The 21,672-nt window shown below is 40.7% G+C and overlaps 1 protein-coding gene across 1 annotated transcript in view; it reads right to left on the bottom strand.

The window, feature by feature from the left end:
* Positions 1-2,348: 2,348 nt before the first annotated feature.
* The window catches only part of myo5aa (myosin VAa), a 57,140-nt gene continuing 37,816 nt past the window's right edge, over positions 2,349-21,672 (bottom strand). Inside the window, exons 18-42 of the mRNA XM_066701370.1 lie at positions 21,159-21,267; positions 20,660-20,871; positions 20,244-20,400; positions 19,417-19,656; positions 18,096-18,344; positions 17,807-17,900; positions 17,274-17,422; positions 16,878-16,991; positions 16,514-16,651; positions 16,313-16,369; positions 15,747-15,974; positions 14,203-14,303; positions 13,185-13,241; positions 11,585-11,665; positions 10,166-10,364; positions 8,974-9,039; positions 8,121-8,214; positions 7,561-7,710; positions 7,121-7,275; positions 6,202-6,291; positions 5,949-6,099; positions 5,216-5,498; positions 4,591-4,765; positions 3,865-3,945; positions 2,349-3,599 (exon numbers count right to left, since the gene is read on the bottom strand). Of these exons, the coding sequence (XP_066557467.1) occupies positions 3,447-3,599; positions 3,865-3,945; positions 4,591-4,765; positions 5,216-5,498; positions 5,949-6,099; positions 6,202-6,291; positions 7,121-7,275; positions 7,561-7,710; positions 8,121-8,214; positions 8,974-9,039; positions 10,166-10,364; positions 11,585-11,665; positions 13,185-13,241; positions 14,203-14,303; positions 15,747-15,974; positions 16,313-16,369; positions 16,514-16,651; positions 16,878-16,991; positions 17,274-17,422; positions 17,807-17,900; positions 18,096-18,344; positions 19,417-19,656; positions 20,244-20,400; positions 20,660-20,871; positions 21,159-21,267 (3,583 nt within the window). The 3' untranslated portion in view covers positions 2,349-3,446. The remainder of the gene's footprint in view (positions 3,600-3,864; positions 3,946-4,590; positions 4,766-5,215; positions 5,499-5,948; positions 6,100-6,201; positions 6,292-7,120; positions 7,276-7,560; positions 7,711-8,120; positions 8,215-8,973; positions 9,040-10,165; positions 10,365-11,584; positions 11,666-13,184; positions 13,242-14,202; positions 14,304-15,746; positions 15,975-16,312; positions 16,370-16,513; positions 16,652-16,877; positions 16,992-17,273; positions 17,423-17,806; positions 17,901-18,095; positions 18,345-19,416; positions 19,657-20,243; positions 20,401-20,659; positions 20,872-21,158; positions 21,268-21,672) is intronic.

Raw genomic sequence — 21,672 nt, 5'->3', positions numbered from 1 at the left:
AACAATTTTGAAATGTGTAGATCTCACTAAAATAAATAACTGTCAATGCAGGCGATGACGTATGATATTTCTTGTGCATCTAATCTCTGTGTAGCAGTAACTGCAGAGCCCAAAAAGACCCTGACTGAGGAATCAGAAACCATACAGGTTGTTTTTAATTGACAACTTTTACACAATCATCACATCCCAGCCACTGGCTGTGCGGCAAAAGTGACCACAAAATAGAAACGGACATGAAGAGAGAAAAGAAATAAGACAAACCAACAAAAGAAATCAACAATTTAGTCATACAAATGCTATGGCAGAATGCAAGTTTTAAAGGCAGGTAAGATGTTTTTAGTTTCATACAGTATCCCTTGCCTTGATTATGACACAAATGAGGTAAAGTATATCTACAGCAGACCCCCTTTTCCATGACTTAAATGAAATTCTATATAATAACAAAAAGTGCATAAAGAAAATACTGGTCATGGCACCATTGAGGGCATATTACATGGCAGCTAAAACATCTTCTCTTCATTGTCAAGGATTTTACAGTTCTTTAAAACCATTAAAACAAAACCTTCTCAGCAAATGTAACAAAAATACTGCACAAACAAACACAAACTACAAGTAGATCCCCTAGAGGCCATATATATATATCATCAGGTAAGGCTTTATCAAAGGAAATGTATTGCAAATAAAACAGTCATACACTAGTATGGCTAACAATAAGATGAGACATTCAAACTGGTAAGACTTAAAATTAATAATTTTCTTATTTTGTTTCTAGTTTTGTGGGTCATGTCTATACTGTATTCAGAGATGGTGATTCCATTCACATTAAATTCAATGTCACATGAATAGAATATATTCTAATCATAGAAGGGAAATGTAATATTCATCAAGGGTAGTCCCAGTGACGACAAGTTGATGGATTGAATGGGGCTCCATTTCATGAAAAAGAACATAACAGAGAATAAGAATTACCTAATAAACTAAATCTAATATCTAATAGACAGATCTTTGTAACATGACAGAATTCTGAATATAATTCAGTTCATTTATCTGCTGATATATAGGTTACAACTGAGGATATCAAAGTTTTTGTATCATTCAGGGAAGTTAAATATCAATTGTAAGTACACATGTTAATATTAAGTGGCACATATCTAATGGAAATCGCACACTAGCCATGAATTACTGATTTATTATCTTATTAGACATGATGGATTAAAGACCTCCAAGTGAATTTAAGATGCTCAAGACTAGATTGTGGCAAATAAGGCATGGGATAATCTAGATTATTTTAGTCTCCTGAGAGATGACAAAAATTGCAAATGCCTTCTATCTATTAAATAAAAAAATCTGTCTGCCCAACTGAGCTCTTAGCACATTTGACATAAAGTAAGCTGTAAGTGTTGGGGCATTTCACAAAAAGTTATTACTCTTGTGTCTCAATATACAAAACAAAACTAGCGTTGACAATGGTGTCTACCACACCAGACACATGACCTGAAATACTATAATATCAGAACATGCATCCTCTTCTTAAAAGGGCTGTTTTGTAACTACCAGTCAGCACTGTTCTACCAAGCTTTCTGTATATATATATATATATATATATATATATATATATATATATATATATATATATATATATATATATATATATATATATAGAAAAAGTAAAACAGGTTGTAAGCAGATATGTGTTTGTATCATTCTTGTTTCTTAAATAAATCCTCCAGCAATAGATACATTACATAAATTACAGCATTGAACATACCTTCTCTTGAAAAGGAGAAGGGAGAGGATTGGTCCAAGCAGCATTCACTGTGTAACTGTGTAACTGGAATTAAGCTGACAGCATTATGGTAACAGCGAATCTATACATTCAGGGAAACACCTTTGTCCTGCTAAAAGCCAACAAAAACATAACTGCTTTGTAATATACCTAAATGAAAAATGCGTACAGTGTTTTCCAGTTAGGGGAAAATGCAGAAAAAACAAACAAACAAAAAAAGATAAAATAATACTGAACCATATAATTTAAGAAGTCCATAATAAACTTTTAAAGAGCTCCATTCAAAAAATGTAACCTTTATCTTAAACAAAATACCCAGTGCGGTTTTGTGCTTAAATAATAGTTCTTACATGGTAGAGGAGCCAAAGCAGAAAGAACTCAGAACTAACTCCTAACTTGGGGATATAACTGATCAGATCACCTACAGATTATTGTGTAAGGCAATGGGCTTGGGTCACAACAGTAAATTAGAAGGAGTTACAACCATCTATATCCACAACAGCCAGGTAAAATCCATAAGCGTTTACACTAGGCTCATCGAAGAAACCCGACACCTGAAATCTCCGCGGACACTTTTTATTCAAAATAAATTAAATATACAATCTGTGATCATGTAAGCAGGGTGCTTTGCTACCTCTCTCCAGCTATACATCTGGAACTCTACCATGTATAAAGTCTTGACCTAGGTCTCCTTTAAGTGTAACAGTGACACCTGCAATAATCAGCCTAATGTCTGAATTTGTAAACAATATTGATATTTAGAAGAATTATACCTTAAAACTCTACACTGTGGTGCTAAAGAAGTACAATACTCTGGATATGCAAGTTACACAAGACACAGTAGCTATCTAAGTGTGCTAAGTAAAATCACAATACTAACAAATAAACATCTATATTAAACTAGACTAACAGACCATTTTTTATTCTGCATATTTTATATGTTACTGACATAAATATTTGACAAAAGTATTCTATATACTGCCAGTTTACTTTTATTCCAGTTGTTAAAATCAATCCCCAGTTGCTACTTTTTCCAGTTTGAGGGAAAACCCAGCTCAGTTTCCAGGGTTGAGAGCAGGGAGGCTTCAGGACAATACAAAAGCAATGTCAGAGTCTTAGTCTTCTTAGCTAGATATATAACACGATACAGCAGTTATGCGTTGTGCAGCAGTACCGAGATAACAGCGAAGCAAGGCAATGCGTAAGAACTGAAGCTTGTTTGAAATGGACTATAAACAATATATAAGCTGGTCTTCTCATGACAGAGGCTGTCATCAACAAGCATTCAGTATCAAAACACATCATTACAAGCAGCTGGGGAGGAGGGGGTGGAGGGTCAGACTAATGCTTCACTACACAATCTCACAACCGTTTCAGGAATTGGGCATGCCATTACATTCCTCTCAGACAGTCCCTCATCCAAATCAATTTAGCCTGCAAGAAAATAATAATATATATTTTTTTAAATAGCATTTATGATTAAACACTTCTGAACTTTTGCTTTTATTTCTACAGGTCCAGTGTTTCAATTTGTACTGTATTTGGTAATCCATATTCTGTTGTTCTCAGATGTTGGCTGAATGATTGTGCCCTGTCAGCGGCTGGTTTGAAATGTGGCTAAACTGGCTGTCAGTAGACATCTGCAGGGTAGAAGCCTCGTTTACACTCGAGTGAGGAAGCCCAGGTTGAGACTGCTGGGGATCTGAATGGTCTCCAGAGCCAGGGAGGAGGGGTTGAAGGGGAATGTGACTGGATAGATGTTTTTGGTGTCCATTAGCAATTGCGGCGACTCTTTACGGTCTCGTAGACGTGTCTGTCAGGCAGGAAAACAAGCGAGAACACAGATACAAGGATTAATGTCTGAACACACTTCGGTAACAAAAAAAGGACAATGCAGAAGCAGTGATCTGAATTCATAATTCAGCATTATACATTACACAGCTATAACAACTTAAAAGCGCACGGCATTACGTATGATACAAGGCACAAAGCCAAGTGATATGGTGTATTTTACAAGATTTACAGAGCTTATGACATTCCATCAAGACACGGTTCCCGGAGAATTCAGAGGAACTTACCTGTATGGTGCGTATAAATAAGACGGTCACCCTTTCCTCAAACTCATTTACAGGAGTGTACAAATTCAGCACTTTTACAATCTGTTGGAGAAAATACAAGTGTCATTTCAGAAGAAAATGAAGCCCCAATTATCTCTTCAGTTAACAAGCATTTTGAAGGTCATATAGACCTTAGTACAATGTTAAAAATGCTAGGGAGACTTATCTTTTACGTACAATGTAAACCAAACGTGCAATATTTCAAATTCAAAATTGAAACTTCATCATACTTTACTGTCTATCTATATTTGTTAAAAGCTTTAAATAAACTGCCTGCTAATCTATTAATCATTCTAACTATCTTTAGAAAACTATAAATTATCTTAATCATGAGTTCAACACACTTTTGATTTAGACTTCTGTGATATAATACAATATAGCTGTACAGCAGAACTTGCTGAAAACAAGTCCAACTTTGAAAAAATAATACAAAGAGTTATCTTATCAATTGTATAATAAACTATATATATTATATATATATATATATATATATATATATATATTTTTTTTTTAATAAAATACAATTATTTTTTATAGTGTATAGGTCATAGGATTGAACAATTTTGCAGGGGTAAACTCATCAGCAAGGTTAAGGTTGAGTCAGTGGCATTGGTTTTCAGTGTTCTAAAGAGCTTCAATATGAACAGAACAATGGTCTAGAGGATGTGGCAGAGCGGGGTACTGGACCTGAGCAGTGGTCAGAGCGTTGCACATGGAGCAGATGGCTTCAGCATCCTCATCGGTCTTCTTCTTCACCTGAAGCAGCTGGGCAGCCTGGATCAGTGGCTCCAGTGTCTCTTTAGCTCCACTGTTCATCAGATTCTTGTCCCTCAGCCACTCTTCCAGCTGGCTGACGTTGTACCTGGAGGAGAAAGCAGTCTGGATGACACAGTCTCTATGCATGTGTTCAGAGACCTCTTTAATCACCAGTGTTCTAACACACCATCATCTCATTGCCTGCAACCCTTAATCCAAACCTTAAATCCAAACAGGACAATGGCAGTCCTCATTATTCTAAATTCAGTATGATTGCTCCAAATTGCACTGCATTTATCTGCATTCTTGTCACAGGGCAACACATGCTAGAGTGATCTAAACTGTAGTCCAGCTCATTATACACCAATGAAAACACCACCCGGACAGGCTCTTTTGAGTCTCATCGTAAGATTCTGAACATCGTTTTTGTAACTTTGACATATTATATTATACACTTGGCAGAGTTATAGCATACTGAACCCCCCTGCGTGTCCCCCACACGACATCAGGTTTGGGCTGAATTAACGCGATTACAGGGGTGGTAAGGCGCTCTAACCTGATCTGCATTCCTTTGCTCCAGGAGCACATGTCCTTGCGCAGCAGCAGGTTGTTGAGGGTGACGGCCCCGATGATGTAGAACATCTGCTTGACCACCTGCTTGATGAGCTCAGGGTCGGTGCCATGTTGGCACATGGTGGAGTGGAAGGAGCTGAGCTGGCGGAGGATAGAGTCCAGGGTGTAGGTGCCCTCATCCGCGATGCTGGAAGTCCTCTTGCGCAGACCAGTAGGTTTAACCCCCGATACACCCTGGATCGTCTCATGCTCCAGCATTCCTGGGACTACACACGCACACACACACACGCCAAGGAGTAGGGGAAAATTAATACGAGATGACTCGGGGAGGCTGTGTGACAAAGACATAGCGCATGATCCCTTAAGATGACAAGCTGCTTAAATTCATGGTGATGTAGCAGGGTTTTTGTGTTCAAATGCTGATCTTGATCTGCAGCACTAATCGCTTGGCCAGCTCATCAATAACAAACAAACAAGCCTGCATGATTATAAGAGATGTGTAAGATTATAAAAACCCTTTGAGAAAATAATTAATTGGCAATCCATATACTTGGAAAATGGACATTCATTCTTTTAAATACCACTGCTACAGCCATCTCCAACATCATAATGGTTAAAAACAGTTACAATTATATTTTGGTGTGGAAATGTAATTAAAGTATAGCACCTGCCATACAGGCAAGAGCTGCAGTGCGGCGGCAGAATTATGCATTTACCTATCATTGATTGAAGGATATTTTCCATGCATTTAATGAGCTGCTGGTAAATCTGGATGGCCAAGTCACTCAGCACCTGTCTGTATTCTGCCAGGTCAAAGTTGGTGAGGCAGTGGTCATTCTGCCTTGTGGTGTTGTGCTTCATGAAGGACTAAGGCAAACAAAAAGACAGAGCAGCTGTCAAGGATGGCAGAAAAACAGCAGCCCACGTATTATTACAAAAATGCAGAATAAGTGGATAAATTCAACTAACCTCCTCTCCGCTGTACTGTTTCAAACAGTGCAGGAACCGGCAGGTGTTGGACAACCAGAATGAGACCGTTTCAAAGTCATCCCCTCTTTTCTGTATAAAATTGAAACAGGACTGTTAATTCTCCAAAAAAGCCTTCTACTCATAAAATACTACCAACGGAGTGACTCTTTCTTCAGAAACAGACTGAGAACAAAATGGCATGAAACAAACGTATCTGTAGTGGGAAAATGTACTTATTATTTTCTTTATATTCTTTATATTATTAATGGTTTCATGTTGCTAATTCAGTTTGGTCTATAAAACAATCATTAGTTTGTATTTACTCTGTTCTGGAGGCTTCTTTAATTATTAGTTCTTAATGCATTTCTGTCTGAGGTTGCTTCAATTAAGCATTGTCTTTTCTTGATTTCAATCAACTACTGTCTTTAGCAGCTATTGCTTTTCGGTTAATTGTCGGAGGGGGGCTAACAAATTGCTGACCGGGGTGGGGACTGGGGGGAGGTCCTATCGAGGTGCCGACCGGGGGGAGTGATGCATTTATACAGCGGGCACCAGCATTGGTCGGCAGGGGCACTTGGCCATGAAGGCAGGGGCTTGAGCCACCCCCTTGTGTCAGTAAACCAAGCATGAACTGCAAGAACAGAGTTATACAAGATACTAATGAGCACTGGCTAAAACAATTGAGATGTTATGCTGCCCTATTTCATTATATAATGGTCTACATATAAGTCTACATTTGTACAAAACCTAGGCACCAGGCTGAATCAAGCACTTATACTCCAGTATTTATGATTAATCTAATCTCTGTTTGTAAACTTCTAGCCTGTTTTCAATGGGGGCTGGTGATACAAAAAAGTGATGAGGTAAAGATTCTTCACATCCTCGCCTGCTAATCACAGGGTGTTGAATGGATACATACCTTTAAAATTTTCTTGATGCCATTGATAGTTGAGGTCAGCAGTGTCCGCACCTTCTGGTCATCGTTCACATAGTCAGCATGCCTGAGACACATGAAGAGGATGTAGGCAGGGAGGCCGGGGATGAGGTTCACTGCCACGCCTCGAGGTTTGAGCTCTGGAGACAAAAACAGCGCATTAAAAATTTTTAGGTTTTGCCCTAAAGCATTCTTACTTCACTTCTGTAGGATGTAGGATGGAATTTATAGGGATTAGTTTCTGGTATAGAGCATTTTATCCTTGCACAACTACTGAGAACCAGAGTGACAAAGTTTAAACACATGCAAACACAAAATTAATTCTAATTCTCCATTACCTCAGAACCTATTCCCATATTAACAACAAACAGATATATGATGTCATCAAAGTCCAAATGGGACTGGAATGCAGTGCATTTACTTGCCTAGAATGAGATTTTTCACCAGCTTGGGCTCATCATCCTTTTTGTACTCCAACATCCCCTGGAAGTCCTTCTCCTTCCTTGGAATGTTGACGGGTCTGATGGGCTCGTCGATGGTCTGTCCAGGAGACACATTCTCCGTCTGCCCACCCACTGAGGAGGAACGCAGGAAGAGGAAGGCAAGACCAGTGAGTTAAACCAACATACCAATAAAAGACACTTTCTAAAAAAAATGTGAATTGTCAGGATCAGTCATTCTGCAGTCATATGGTGCCTGATTTTGACAACATATCATGGAAACGAAACCCCATGAAGAATGGAGTTGGACAGGGGACTGAAATTGTATCCTGTAGGAAACTACAAAATACAACATTACAATAGAATATTTAAGTTAAAACAGAAATCATTGCTTTGGGACTATATTGGCATACTCCTAAAAGTGTGCCTAGGAGTTTATTTTAATATAATTTATTTTTATACAACCTACAGCACAGAAGCTTTCAGGAAACACCTGCATTTAGAGATCCATCTATTCTCCCAACCACTAACAAACCCCAATCTACCTTCCAGCTCTCCGATCTTCTTTGCAAACACTTTCAGCTGCTTCTTGAGTTTGCGAACCGTCTTGTCCTGTTTCTCCAGCTGTTCCATGAGATCCTGAAAGCAAGGTTCACATTCATTAGGGCCACCTGATAACCTGTGGCTCTTTTTATCCAAGGGATTTTCCTTTTGGATCACATACAAACACAGGTATTAGTAGTACTTCCATGACTTCACAGTGCCAGTGACACAGGGTTAGCACTGTCTGATTAAAAGTATGCAACGTTGAACAAAGACTCTCAATGAATGATGGAAACAAAGTCTTTCCTTATTTCAGAAATAAGGAAGCAGATAATGGGGGGGGTGTAATTTGAAATGTGACATTTGAAACCAATGATTGTGATCGTGTTCATCATGATCCATGGGCTTTTCTGTTGATAATGAGAAAACAAAACCTATTAACAAAGAATAGACTGAAATTATAGTAACTGTTTTAAGGGGAGTTGTAATTATGTAATTGTTTGTATGGATCATCATTGTATAAACTCTCTTAGTTCCTTAGGATTATGAGAGAGTTCATCCCACATTCTTTAAAAAAAAAAAAAAATCTAACTCACAAAAATGTAACATTGTAACAAACTAAAACTCTGCTTCCATCACCAGATGACAGTGTATTAGTCAGAAGCTGGGTGCTGATTACAACGACACGAAGTGAGCAGAAAGAGCTGCTGAAAGGGTTAAAACTGTGCGTCGGCTGCAGGAGGATTGCTCCAGTGAGCCAGAGACGGGGCTGTCTTCAGTTAGTGCTTCCAGAGAAAGGAGAGCAGAGAGGAAAATGAACGGAAGGACACAGACAGCCCTATCAGCTCTACATACAATGATCCGTTGAAAAAGCGACATCCGGTACTGCCGATAGTTCTTAAGGTCACCAGCATATAATTCCTGTGAGATAAAATCCACAGAAATTAATGCTTCAAAATAAATAAATGAATAAAGACTTCTGAGGGTTATATCCTGAAGTTTTGAATGTTTGTTTTCCAGCAAATTAGTTATTATACTGGAACAGAGAGACCCACCGGTTCATCTCTCGCACAGGAGGAGAATCAGTCAATTTAAAATGCTGAGATATGTGTCCATCAGACATCTACATATTACATGAAATGCCTTTGATGGTATCACAATGTTAGTTACAGTTTTAGAAATGTAAAAGATTCCCTTCAAACTGCAAGCTGTACATATTTAGAAACTATAAGATGCCCTCTACCAGGCAGAGCTCCTAATTCAATTTATAAGACCACAACCTGTCAAAACAGAGACTTGTGGGGTAATGTTGATTAATCTTAACATTTAGATCCTTTCATTTGGCTTTGGAAAGTGAACAGTAGGTTTTATGGTATGTATCTTACTTATACACTATAACAAAGATGCACACAACTGTAACTTAGGTAGGTCTGTTTATCACCCTGTGGTTTTAGAGGCAGGCAGTGGCAGCATTTATTTGCCAAGGACACCTCTCAAAGCCCCATCACCAGCATGAAGACAGATAACAGAGTGGAATGGCATGGGTTATGTTCATGCAAAAAAACAAATACTCAGTGACCCATTCATGAAAAAGAAAATACCAGGCCATCACCAAGTGATTGTGTAATTAGGGAAATCTTGTTTTATGATCTCTTTTAGACTGTATACCTGATGGATTCATAAAGACAAATATATGACACACAGACAAATTCAACTAACTCCATCTAGGTTGACAGGAAACCACTGTGGAAATTATGGATTGTGAATGGTGAATCATGTACAACATCTGTGATATCTTTAGAAGCCTGCAAAGCTGAATGACTACAGAAGTGCTCCAAGTTACTTTTGTTTTCTTTTTAAGAGTGTAAGCCAATTAAAAAAACTAACTAAAAAAAAATAAAAAATAAATTCTAACTACCAGTGTCTTCCTGTGATTTTATGTGAGTAGGAGCACAAAAACGGTCATGGAGCACACATTGTCAACCAGGAAGGATTTCCTTGTCATCTAGGCTGTGCAGGGCCAGGCCCAGGTGGTGGCTGCGCCTACCAGGTTCTCGTTTGTGAGGCGGGTGATCTCATGCTGCAGGCTGGCCTCAATGCGAGCTTCAGGGGGCAGCTGCAGGTTCTGGGCAAGGAGCTGTTGTTGCCGATTGTTTTCCTCCTTGACACTCTGCAGCTCCCCACGCAGCGACTCCACCTCGTTGTCATGGGCCTTCCTCTGCGTCTGCAACTGAGACTCCAGCAGTCTGAGGCACCAGGGTGGGGAGGTGGATAGAGGAGGTACAGGAAAGAGAGACAATGACTGAGCGAGGTGCCCCAGGAGAAGCCCAAGTCTAACACTACAGCGTGGTGCAAAGCCGCCACTTCCGCTGCCGCTTCCAGAATTAGCGAATGAAAAGAACGACAGCAAGAAATAAAGCAATATAGAGCGAGATGCATACTTTCAACCCGGCCGTTGTGCTTTTGTCTGGATCGACTGAAAACTTTGATTTTTATTTGGGATTCAACTATTTCCCGATTAAATATCTATAATTGGCTAAACTTGTTTCTAAAGAGGCCCTCAATTTGGTGATTGATTAAAGAGTTCACACCAAAGGACCTGCTTAAAAGGGATTATATAAAAGTCCCACATGTATGTGTACAAACCATGTGAGAATGTTGGCCATTTTTTAACTCCAGCATGGAATACATACAGAACACGACCTTTATCATCTCTAACTGCAGCCTGTGAAAAACATGGCCATGGAGTTAACTGAACTGAATATTTTACTGTCCAATTAATTAACTGCAATTACTCCTGAACAGAATAAGACAAAAACACAGCTGAGGGTTTAAAGCATCACGGCAACTAAAAAAATGTATACTAATAAAACATACCAAGGTAAAACAGTGCTTACCTTCCAAATGATGTCATTTGGTGTACTTTCACCACACAAGCTAATACTATTGAAACTCACTCTTTCAATGTATAGAAGACCGATATCTGGAATCAATCTACAACAAATTGTGATGGAACGGTTTGAGGTAAAAATGGGGGAGAGGTGTATATCGTAATTTGAAACCCTAGCCTTTATACTTACTGCCTATAATATGCAGCTTCACAATCTGACTCACTGCAAGTTGTGGTTGCAACTCTGCATGTTAGTAATTCAATTGGACAATCCTGTGTCATATTTAATGTTTGGCCGATGTTTTCAATCCAGCAACTAAAGGTAAGCAGCAGTCACAGCTGTGTGTATGTGTGTGTTTTTCTTTTCTTTTCTTATTGACAATTCATTTTAAGCAAGAAAAAAGCTCCCACAAACAAAATCAAAAGCCCAATGGCCAACAGAGCACAACGTGTCTTTTTCTGAATGAAGCTGAAGCCTCTTTGGTGTGATGCGAGGATACAAAGGAAGGGTGCCAGGTTAGTAGGAAAACACAGCAGAGAGCAGGGGAAGCCCCGCAGTTTACAAACAAGAGTAACCTGTTGGTTTCCTTTAACCCTTCATAAACCAGCCAAAGCTCTCCGTCCTCATTCAGCGCATGGTAGTCTTGAGTGGGGGATCTAACAAGCAAAATGAAATGAAACAAAACAAAAAATCAAAATAAAGAGGGACAAATGAGGGTGATGAGTGGAGGCATGATGAGAATGACAAAAGGAGGTAGATGATACCAGAGAGAGAAAGAGAGAGCTTCCCTGGATTGTACCACGACTGGAGCAGCATGCCTGCTCACTGCAAGATACTGTTTTTTTATTTTATTTTTTATGTCATGTAATAATACAAAAAAAAGTTAAAATATATGTAAACTGCAAATAATAATAATGATAAATAAAACATGACAATGAAAGCAACCTGGATGCTACTAAAGTGGATTAGTCAATTATGATCAAAATATAACATCACAGAAGAACCACAAGAAACACTGGAAAACCAGCTCTGTGGGGCGATCATGCTCATTCCTTCAATGCTATTTTTAATGTAATCTGAAAAAGACTCCTCTAGGTATCACTATCCATAAAGTATCAACTCATGCTGACATGCAGTTAGTAAAAATGCCATTTTAACCAAGTCCCTTAACCCTTTAACTGTCACTCATAAAACCAAATGTCAAGAGCAGGGATAAAGTTTTGATTCTAGTTCCTGAAATTGGATAGACATTAGATGCCAATCAAATAAATAACCCTGCCTGACTGTGCACAGATAAAGGGTGAAAGAACATTTTAAAATTTTTTTTTTTCCTCCATAAACATTTGTGACTCTAGTCTATTAATCTATGCAGTAGTGTGTCCTTTCGTTCTGTGAATCTGGTGTCTAACAAGGTTAAGAAAGCCCTCTTAAAACTATAGCATGCAGGAGTTTCTTAACATATTTAATCTTTGCGCAAAGTAAAATCAGCTTTAATGGCACATGTAGTTTTGGGTTATAATCGTGTTTTTTCTGAAGATAATTCATATTGAACTAATATGTTGTAAAACACATCCCAAAATACTTTTTTTCTCTCCTGAGAATCATGTTGAGCAAAAATGACAGACACATTAACAGGCACACTGGTTTTAGTTCCGATTCTGTTTTCTCAAACGTTTATCTCATTATGTGTCTCGTGAGGTTTTTCTCACAGTCTAGCAAGAAGACTGACTTTTAGCCCAACAAATTGTGGCAATCACAATCAGAACTTAACACGACAGTTTCAGGATTTTTTTACGATTAAAATGTTTTCTGTACTCAAGGTTGTTAAGAGAAAATCACTGACTGAGACACATAATGTAATAATAGGCAGCGAGGATTTTTAAAACTGAATTAAGAAGGCATTTATAAAATAAAGTAAGGGTATGAGGTTTGTTAGGCAACTGGGTGAAGCCATTCTTTGAATTGCAGTGCACACTCATAAACATCTCATTCATATATTCAAACCATGCTTGTTAGACTACTGGACTGGATAACACGCAAGGTTTAAATATCTGAGTTTAATCATCCAGAATAAGCCTTTTGAAAAGAAAGTAAATACATTATTTTTCAACTGCAGATTCATGCACGATGCACGAACACTCGTCTCCATTGTGGACACGCTCATGTTTCCGTTACCTGAGCCTAGTCACGAGATCATTCACTTCGAGTGGTCTACGCAAAAACTTTGGCGATCTGCACGAAACAGACAATGTAGACAAGAACAGGTTGTTTATCTGATTTCAAACATATTTCTGGTCTCGATTTAATGACTGCTGCTTCCATCTGTCAGTGGAATGGGTGCTCCAGGGAAAATGGCAGTAATATGTTCATGTTTGAAGATGCCAGTCCTGTACATTATCAATGAGCCGCTTTAAATTACCTTTTTCAAAATGTTTTGTTATCAAAAAGCAGCTATCATTCAATAGCTTGTTTGGACAAATAACAACAGGACACTGGGCAACTACAGTGTGAAATATATGATAAATGACAAACTATAAAAGCAGTAAAGGTATTTGGGAAAGAATTAGAACAGTACAATGCATTTGATCAGCTCTGAGCTTGTGTCAATGCCCGTTTTTCTGAAAATGAAAGGAGACAGCTAAAAAAATAAGTAATCTTATGACAGGATAACAAACACACAAAGCAGTGTGATATTGGTTGTCTTATCTTGTCCAGAGAAGACTCCTATAACAAAAAAACCTGCTAAACATAACCTGGCTAAGGTTTGGAGAAGGCTTCATATGAGCTGTAGGTACTGAGAGTGAAAAGCTCCCACTTGGGTAGAAACAAAAAACCTTCATCAACACCCACACATAGTAAATTGCGACTCAAGGCCTCTGCTTCTCTCTTTCTCGCTGGCCTAGCTGTGTCCTGAGGTGACCCTGACAAGCGCTCACAGACTGCCCTTACTTGAGGGAGCACACTAATACAGACAGTGCGCCATTAACTAACATGTGCCTGACATAATACAGTCTGCACTTAAACACAGGCCCTTGACTGGTGCTGGCACTCTAGGGAGAAATAAATGTTTTGTGTATTTTTTATGGGATCAATAAATAAGAACAATGTACATTAACGGCTGACATGTTACATGGTAAATCAAATCTCAATCAGTCAAAGGCCCCAAATACAGCAGAACACAAGAGGACGATACCTGTTAGTTTCCTTCAGCCCTATGTATGCCTGAGTAATTTCTCCAGCATCTTTCATCTTCTGGACATCCTCCATATAGGACATAGCCTCTGTCATGGTTTCCTGAGGGAACAGAGCAGGAGGTCAGGCGGAATAATGCTCTCTTCTCGCACATGACCCCAACATTTTAACACAGCATGCTTGCCCCATTAAGGAAATCCTAATTTTATTACACTGGTTGGAAAGGGTAGGCTATTCATTTGGCATAAAACAGTGTGGTATAACAATGGAACAATCAACAAATGAAACTTTACTTCCAATCAAGGGAAAGTTTTGGTTGATCGTTCTATTAACTTTCAGTGAAATGCAGTTTTGAAATGAACAGCTAGGTCAGATTTACCAAATGATACAATGTATTCTAAACACAAGATTAAAAATAGAAATAACATGTGACACAATAGTCAAGATAAGTAGTGACATCAGGTGTGATTATGTGTACCTCTTAGGCTATCACTGACTTTGAAGGTGCAGCAGTATGATCAGATAAAATCATGTTGCACCAAGACTTTAATAGTCTCAACTTAACAAGTAAGTCAACAGTGAGTCACTTTGGATCAGCAGGGGCAGAAAGTCAACATAAAACATAAAAAGAGTATTGTGGTAAATAATGGGGAGAAGAAAAAGCAAATAACCCCCAGAAAATGAAAATTAAATGGGCAGGAGTGTACAATAGCTGAGATGTCCCCTGAGAAGTTTTGAGTTCCTACTTTAGTAAGAACTAAAAGCAAACTAAAACAAAAGCAAAACACACATCTATTGTGGTAAAAAAGGCAATCTAAAACAAATACATGTGCATGAGGAATTTAAAGCCAATTTAATGTGGTGACCAGGTGAGACAGCAGCAAAGTGCGCATGTGCGTGCACACACACACACACACACGCGCGCGCGCGTGCACACACATCACAGAGGGAGATTTACTCTGGCTCACTGTGAGAGAGACAAAGATGTTAATTTCCTGTGTCTGTTAAGGCAGTGACATCATCAGGCTCATGCAGGGCTACAGAACAATCTCAGCTCAAACCAAACATAAGAACATCCACCGCCCAGGAATAAATTACCTTATGCTCCTGGAAGGCAGGCATAGTGGTAAAGAAAGTGGAGAAAAAATTGTGTTAAAAAGTAAGGGTAGCTAGTACCTTTTCAGATCAAGGAAATTTTAAACCAGTAGCTATAAAGGATTCCCCCTCAGGTTAACACACGTGTTTAATTTGACTGCACTCCAAGAAGCCAACTTTATGACCCTGACTCATAAACCATAAATATGAAGTTTAAATTTAAACACCCATGGTACAACATAATACATGCAACATTTTATTTATTTTGGTTAAATTGGCCCTGTGAAAGTTCTTAGGCTGGGCTCCATTACAGTCCATTGCAACCAAAACTCAAGAGCTGGTTCTTAGGACAGCGGTACTGAACTGTGCTGATGCTTAACAGTGCAGAGAGTGTTAAGCTTCAGCACAGTTCAGTTTAAATAAGTTAATTTCAGTTCAATTCAGGCCTACCTTGTGCTGCATGGCCTCCTTCTGGCTGACTAGCTGGGAGCGGAGGATGAGCACCTCCTCTTTGCGCACCTCCAGCTCCTCGTTGGAGGAGTTCAACTGGTCCAGTAGGACTTTGTAGGCTGGGGATCCCGGGGCTGCGCTGCCAGGACCACCCTTCTCAGAGATGGACCTCCGCATCTCATTCAGGTTGTGCTTCAGCTTCTTGTTCTCCGACTCCAGTTCTTGCCGCTATGGAATGGAGAGATCGGGGTTCAGAACATACACCGAGAGCCACCGCACAGAGCCCCTGAAGCGTGGGTCGCCTCTTGCTGCCCATATTCTCATTTCCTTCTGCCACCCTGGCCCCAGAGCAGCGACTAGTAGTACATGCTTCCATACATTTCTCAGTCATAATCTCAACAAGTGGTCTTTCACTTTGCTGTAGCCATTAGAGCCTTTGGACAGGAGCCACTGCTGTGAAAGTACATCTAGAATTTAACTGCCAAAGAAAATGGGCAGCATTTAAGCATTTAAGTTCAATTAGAAACCGAAGCCCACGCTTCGGCTGCAGATCTGCTGGCCATTACCTTAAGAGACTCGTACTCCAGCTCTGCTCCCCGAGCCCTTTTGTGATCATCTTCCTCCTGAAGTGAAAAGAGAATTATATATAAAAGAAAAGAACACTCACACATACACATTGGAAGCAACAACTCTGAGGTTGAGACAGAGAGAGAGAGAAGGGAAGAGGCAAGAGACAGATGGAGAGACAGAGAACTAGGTACTATTACCCTGGCTCTGGTCTTCTGTGCCTGATCCTCCTTCCTGTCCAGCTCGCTCTGCAGGGCCTGCTTCTCCTGCTCCAGCTCTGTCACCCTCTTCTGCAGCTTCAGGAAGAGAGACATGTCCAGAGGGGCCTTGGTGACATCCTGCCAAATTAACAGTGGAGACGCAGGTTATTATCAATAGACCAGGCTGAGGGGAGTACAAGCTCAAACAAGAGACGGTCGCAAAAGATGCCCTGAGGGTACTGAGCAGCATTCAGCAAGTTTGTGTCCTGACCATGACAAAAAGAGAATACAGCCCTGCCGATGCAGAGTTGAAATAGACAGGTGTCGGTGTTGGGCCAGGTTTGTAGCTGGCAGCAGCTCTCACCTCTCCTCCTCGTGAGCTCTCCTCCGACTCCGCAAACTCAGAGTTGTAGGTGTATTCAGACTCGTTGCTGCTGTGGGTCGAGTCGGTTCTCTTGTGTCCGGGTTTGGGCACGTTCTATAAAATACAACAGCAACAGTTGTTCCTTCATCACACATTTTAGGGTTCAGGCAAGGTGAACGGTTACAGTTAAGATTGGGGTTGTGTAGAGGTGAATTGCCATAATTCAAATTCCATCTCTATCGGGCAGACAGAGCGTGTGTGTGTGTGCATTTGCATTTGAGTCTGCCTAAATGCTTGTCTTCTTGAGCACACATGTGCTTATGTGTATGCATGCGTGTATGTGCATGTGTATGATTGTGCGTGCGTGCGTGCGTGCGTGCATGACCCCCCACTCACCACGGTCAGGGTCATCTCCTCCTTCAGGTCATCATATCTTTCCTCCAGCCGCAGGTGCTCGCTCAGGAGGTTCTGGTAGCGCGAGCGCTCCTCGTTCAGGTCGGTCTCCAGCTGCTTGGTCTCCTCCAGCAGCACCCGTTCCATTTTCTCTGCAAGACGCGAGAAACAAGGCAGAACGTCAGCAGAGTGAATTGTCCACTTTGCGTGTTCAACAGCCCACAGTAATTTTCACAAGAGCAAGAGGGGTGGGGGGGCTTAACCCCAGCATCATACCCAAAACACTCTCCTCAAAAAGAGGTTACTTGGGACTACCTAACATTCCCAATACCTTAATTTGGTGCATTCCCATTTTTTTTATATATAGATTTTGTTTTTAACTTCCACAGCCCAGATAGAGGATTTAATCGAAGCCTGTTTGAAAACACTGCGATGGTGGTTTCTATTCTTTCCAAAAGGCCGGCTTTATTAGGGACTGGGAAGCTGCTGCTGCTGACAGCGCCTCACAGGAAGTAGGAAGACTCAGACAGCTCTACCTTTCATCTCCTTGGCCTGCTCCTGGATCATGCGGTTAAGGTCATCCTTTTCACTCTTCAGGAGGGTGTTCTTCTCCTTCAGATCAGACACCATCTGAGAATAAGGAATGGCAGCATGTTGACAATAAAGAAAACCAGGCAGTTACAAAGCTGATGTAGAATAGAGATGTGGAAAATAATTCCTCTTAATGAAGAGAATCCCACCCCCCTCAACACACAAAGAAAGATATTGCCACTTCCCAATGATTTCAACATACATTTTAAAACAACCCAGATGACAATGTCCCACCTGCTCCATTTCGTCCCTGTACTTCTCAGCCCAGTCCTCGATGGTCTTCTTTTCCACTTTGGTCTCCTGAAGCTCCTTGGTGAGCCTGGCCAGCTCCTCCTGCAGGGTGTTGATGCGGTTGGCGTTGTTGCGGGCCTCCTCCTCCGTCCCGCGCAGGCGAGCCACCTCGTTGCGCAGCTTCTCCGTCTCCACGGCGCAGGAGTTCTCCAGGCTCGACAGGCGCTCGTGCATGTTCTTGTTCTCTCTGTGCTGTGGGGGAATAAAAAATAAGTATAGAAGATGATAAATAACTGGCATTTAGCCAATATCCCCGGCAGCAACACCACAACAGTGTAAAACTCACCAGGAATTTGTCCAATTAACACTGACTACTTATGTGCAGCAAAGAGCACAAGCTAAGGAATTGAAGTAGCATCAGATAATGCACATTTTTCGTAAAAACATGCTGGAACCTTAAAAATTATTTCAAATATCAGGTTTCCCCAGTGTGTTGGGAGCAATAGCCTGTACACATGCCTTTAAAACCTCCCGTTTATACTGAGCATATTTATAGAAATAGAAAACACTGTGAATGTCCATCCAGGTGGTTTGTGATTCCAATTTCATAATCACAAATGTTGAAGTAAAGTATCCCCGTTCAGTCCATGACTCCTTTACTTTTAAGAGTCAAATACTTAGCCAGCTGAAAGAAATATGGAAATGGAAGACTATTATTTGAGTATAGCTGCTTTAAACAGTTAATGTACATCTACCCCTAAACATTAATGCTATACATTAGTTGTGGTAATGAATAGAAGACTTATCAGTTTCCATTAGCATAAACCTGAAAATCATGAAATGAATAATTTTCCTTTGGAATTTTGAATAAATACGGTGCTATATGTGGTATAAATGCGTGGTAAAAAAATGTACATATCAAACAAAACTATTACATTATATACCAAGCATGTGTTTAAAGTTGACTGGGAACAGAGGTGTGACTAAAGATGACACATAGTGGCAAAAATAGATGGTAGTTTCACTTTTCTAGCAATTGATCTTTCCCCTCTGGAAAGATATTTATAACTCAGAGAAAGAGAAAGTCATGTCTAAGCAATCCTGAACCAAAATTTAAAAGCTATTTAGGTGTAAAATGTGATCTGGTGGTTTTAGTTTTCAGTGAGAGCATTTATATACCATCTTCGAATGTAACTATGCATATATGCCCATAAGATACACATACATATACATACATTAAGTCATCTCCTCTTGCAGTAGTGGAGGAATTTGTACATGGCATTAATTGCTTGTTTGCTAAGGCCCCGTTCTGGTAGCAACATACCTGCTCGTCAACCTTGCGCTGCAGTTGCATGATCTTGTTCTCCATGCCGATGTTGAGCTTCTTGTAGTGTTCCACCGAGCGCGCCTCAATCTTCAGTTTCTTGAGCTCGCGTCTGGCTTTCATACGACGGATGCAGCACTGCAAATACACAATGGCCTCCAGGGACCTCTTGTACCACTGCCGGGCCAGCCAGCCTCTGACCATCTTCTGGATGATGATGGCTTTATGCTCCCGCAGCATCTGGAGGGGAAGAGGGGAAATTAGCACTGAAGTAATCCTCGTAAAGCTAATTGAATGTCAGGTAAGAAAGTGCAAACCTTTTTCCCGTGTCTCATTCTGTAGCCTTAGGTTCATAATTACTGCACTGAAAACACCATGGTCTCTGCGCCATGGCGCGGGGGCAGCTGTCATGGTCTGTCAAGGGCTGCACTAAGTTCAGAGCAGGCTGCTGCCTCGCCTATAAGCGGGCATCTCGAGTTACTGTCTCCCCCGTGCCTCATACACGTATACATGCAAACACACGGGAAGTTACTGCTCTGCTGTGTCATTTCAGGTGTAAAGTAACTAAACAAATATTAGGCAGAAGTGAGAGGTTATAAATAAGGTAGTTCAACTTCCTGGTCTCATGTCTGGAATAACGTCATATGGCCAGCAATGTTTAATTCTACACTGAGGTACAGCTGTCAACATCAATATTTTTGTGCATTCTCTTAACAGTACAACTTATTGCCCATATTTTGTGAGCATGTGTTAAGTATTAGCCTAATTCCTAATGAAAAAATGATAAAGGCCTAGTGTGTCTGTGGTTCTTATTCAGCATCTCTTACCCCCTGGTACTTCTGCTTGGCAGTGTAAGCACGGAGAATACACTGGATGATGAGAGCCGCAGCCTGCAAGCGCTTGTACCGCTTCCTCTCCACGTACATCCTCTGGTACTTCTGGATGATGATGGCGGCCCTGGTCCGACGCATGAATTTGGCAAGGCTGGGGAAGGCATAGATAGAGGGATGAGGTGAAAGCCACGTGAGATGTGGGGCCCTTCTTTAGGCCCTTGCCATTTAAAAAAGGGTCATTTTTATAGTGGGCTGTTCTCATTGTTACGTAGTGCACACGTAAAATATCTTAGGTTAGTGATTGTAAAATCCACGTATGTACGTAGAGACATCTAATAGGAAATAGAGAAGGAGGAAAAAGGAGAAGAAGGAGAAGAAGCTGTGCCGTGTCTGTGCCCCTCGCCTCTTACCATCGGGCTTGGTGGCCACGGACGTATCTCTGGATGGTGATGGCCGCACTCTTCATGCGCAGGTACTTCTTGCGCACCAGCCAGCAGCGGATGGTCTTCTGGATGCGTATGCAGGCAGCACGCAGCTTATCCGCTCGCAGTTTCTCCAGGTAGGCCACTTGGCCAGCACGGAAGAAAATCTTTGTCTTACCAAACTGATACTTGTCTTGATCCTGTAAAACAGACATGGTTTACTGTCAGAGGCCACAGAAAGACTGTTGCATCTTTTACTTGAGAAAATGCCCTACTCTATAGCACCCCCAGAGGTGCCTGCCTTCATTACAGCCCACCCAGGGGTCCACTAAAAAGACAGTGAGCACCACGCTTGGGATACTTCCATAATTTTCAGAAGCTGATTAACAAAAATATCGGCGCAGTTTATTCACACACAATTACATCACCGATACATGCCCCTAATTATCGATTGCTCTGACCCTCACAGAAGGTGACTTCCCCCTACCTTGATGAGTTTCTCCAACACATTCCTGCAAGTCAGCTTCTTGTCGCTCAGGACATCCTTTTGTTTCATAAGGACTCGGTAGCGGCTAAAGAACTCCTGGTAGGTCCACCTGTCACCAAGGCAACGAGGCAAAGTCAGAAAGATCAAGAGGAAAACCGCCACGCAGCGGGACACACGGGCCACAGATTCGCCTTTGTTGTCTCAAAGTGACTTTAAAAAGAGCAGAACGTTGCATGACTGGAGAGACAGAAATCATTTCCCTCTTGGAAGCCATAATAAACAACATTAAAAAGAAACATATTGGTTTTCCTGGGTATACATGACAAAATTCCAGTCCCTAGAAAATGTATCCTTTTAACATCCAAATTCAACTATGATGAATGATTCACTTGACTAAAATCCCAGCATTCCAACACAGTTAGATTAACTGGTTCAGATCTTTAACTATATTCCTAACCACACTGTCAGCATATTAAAGAAAAACCTAACAAAAAAAAAACTACTACTGTACTGT

This window comes from Amia ocellicauda, chromosome 4, assembly GCF_036373705.1.
Source record: "Amia ocellicauda isolate fAmiCal2 chromosome 4, fAmiCal2.hap1, whole genome shotgun sequence".
Lineage (NCBI taxonomy): Eukaryota > Metazoa > Chordata > Actinopteri > Amiiformes > Amiidae > Amia > Amia ocellicauda.
This window is presented reverse-complemented; position numbering and strand designations above follow the sequence as displayed.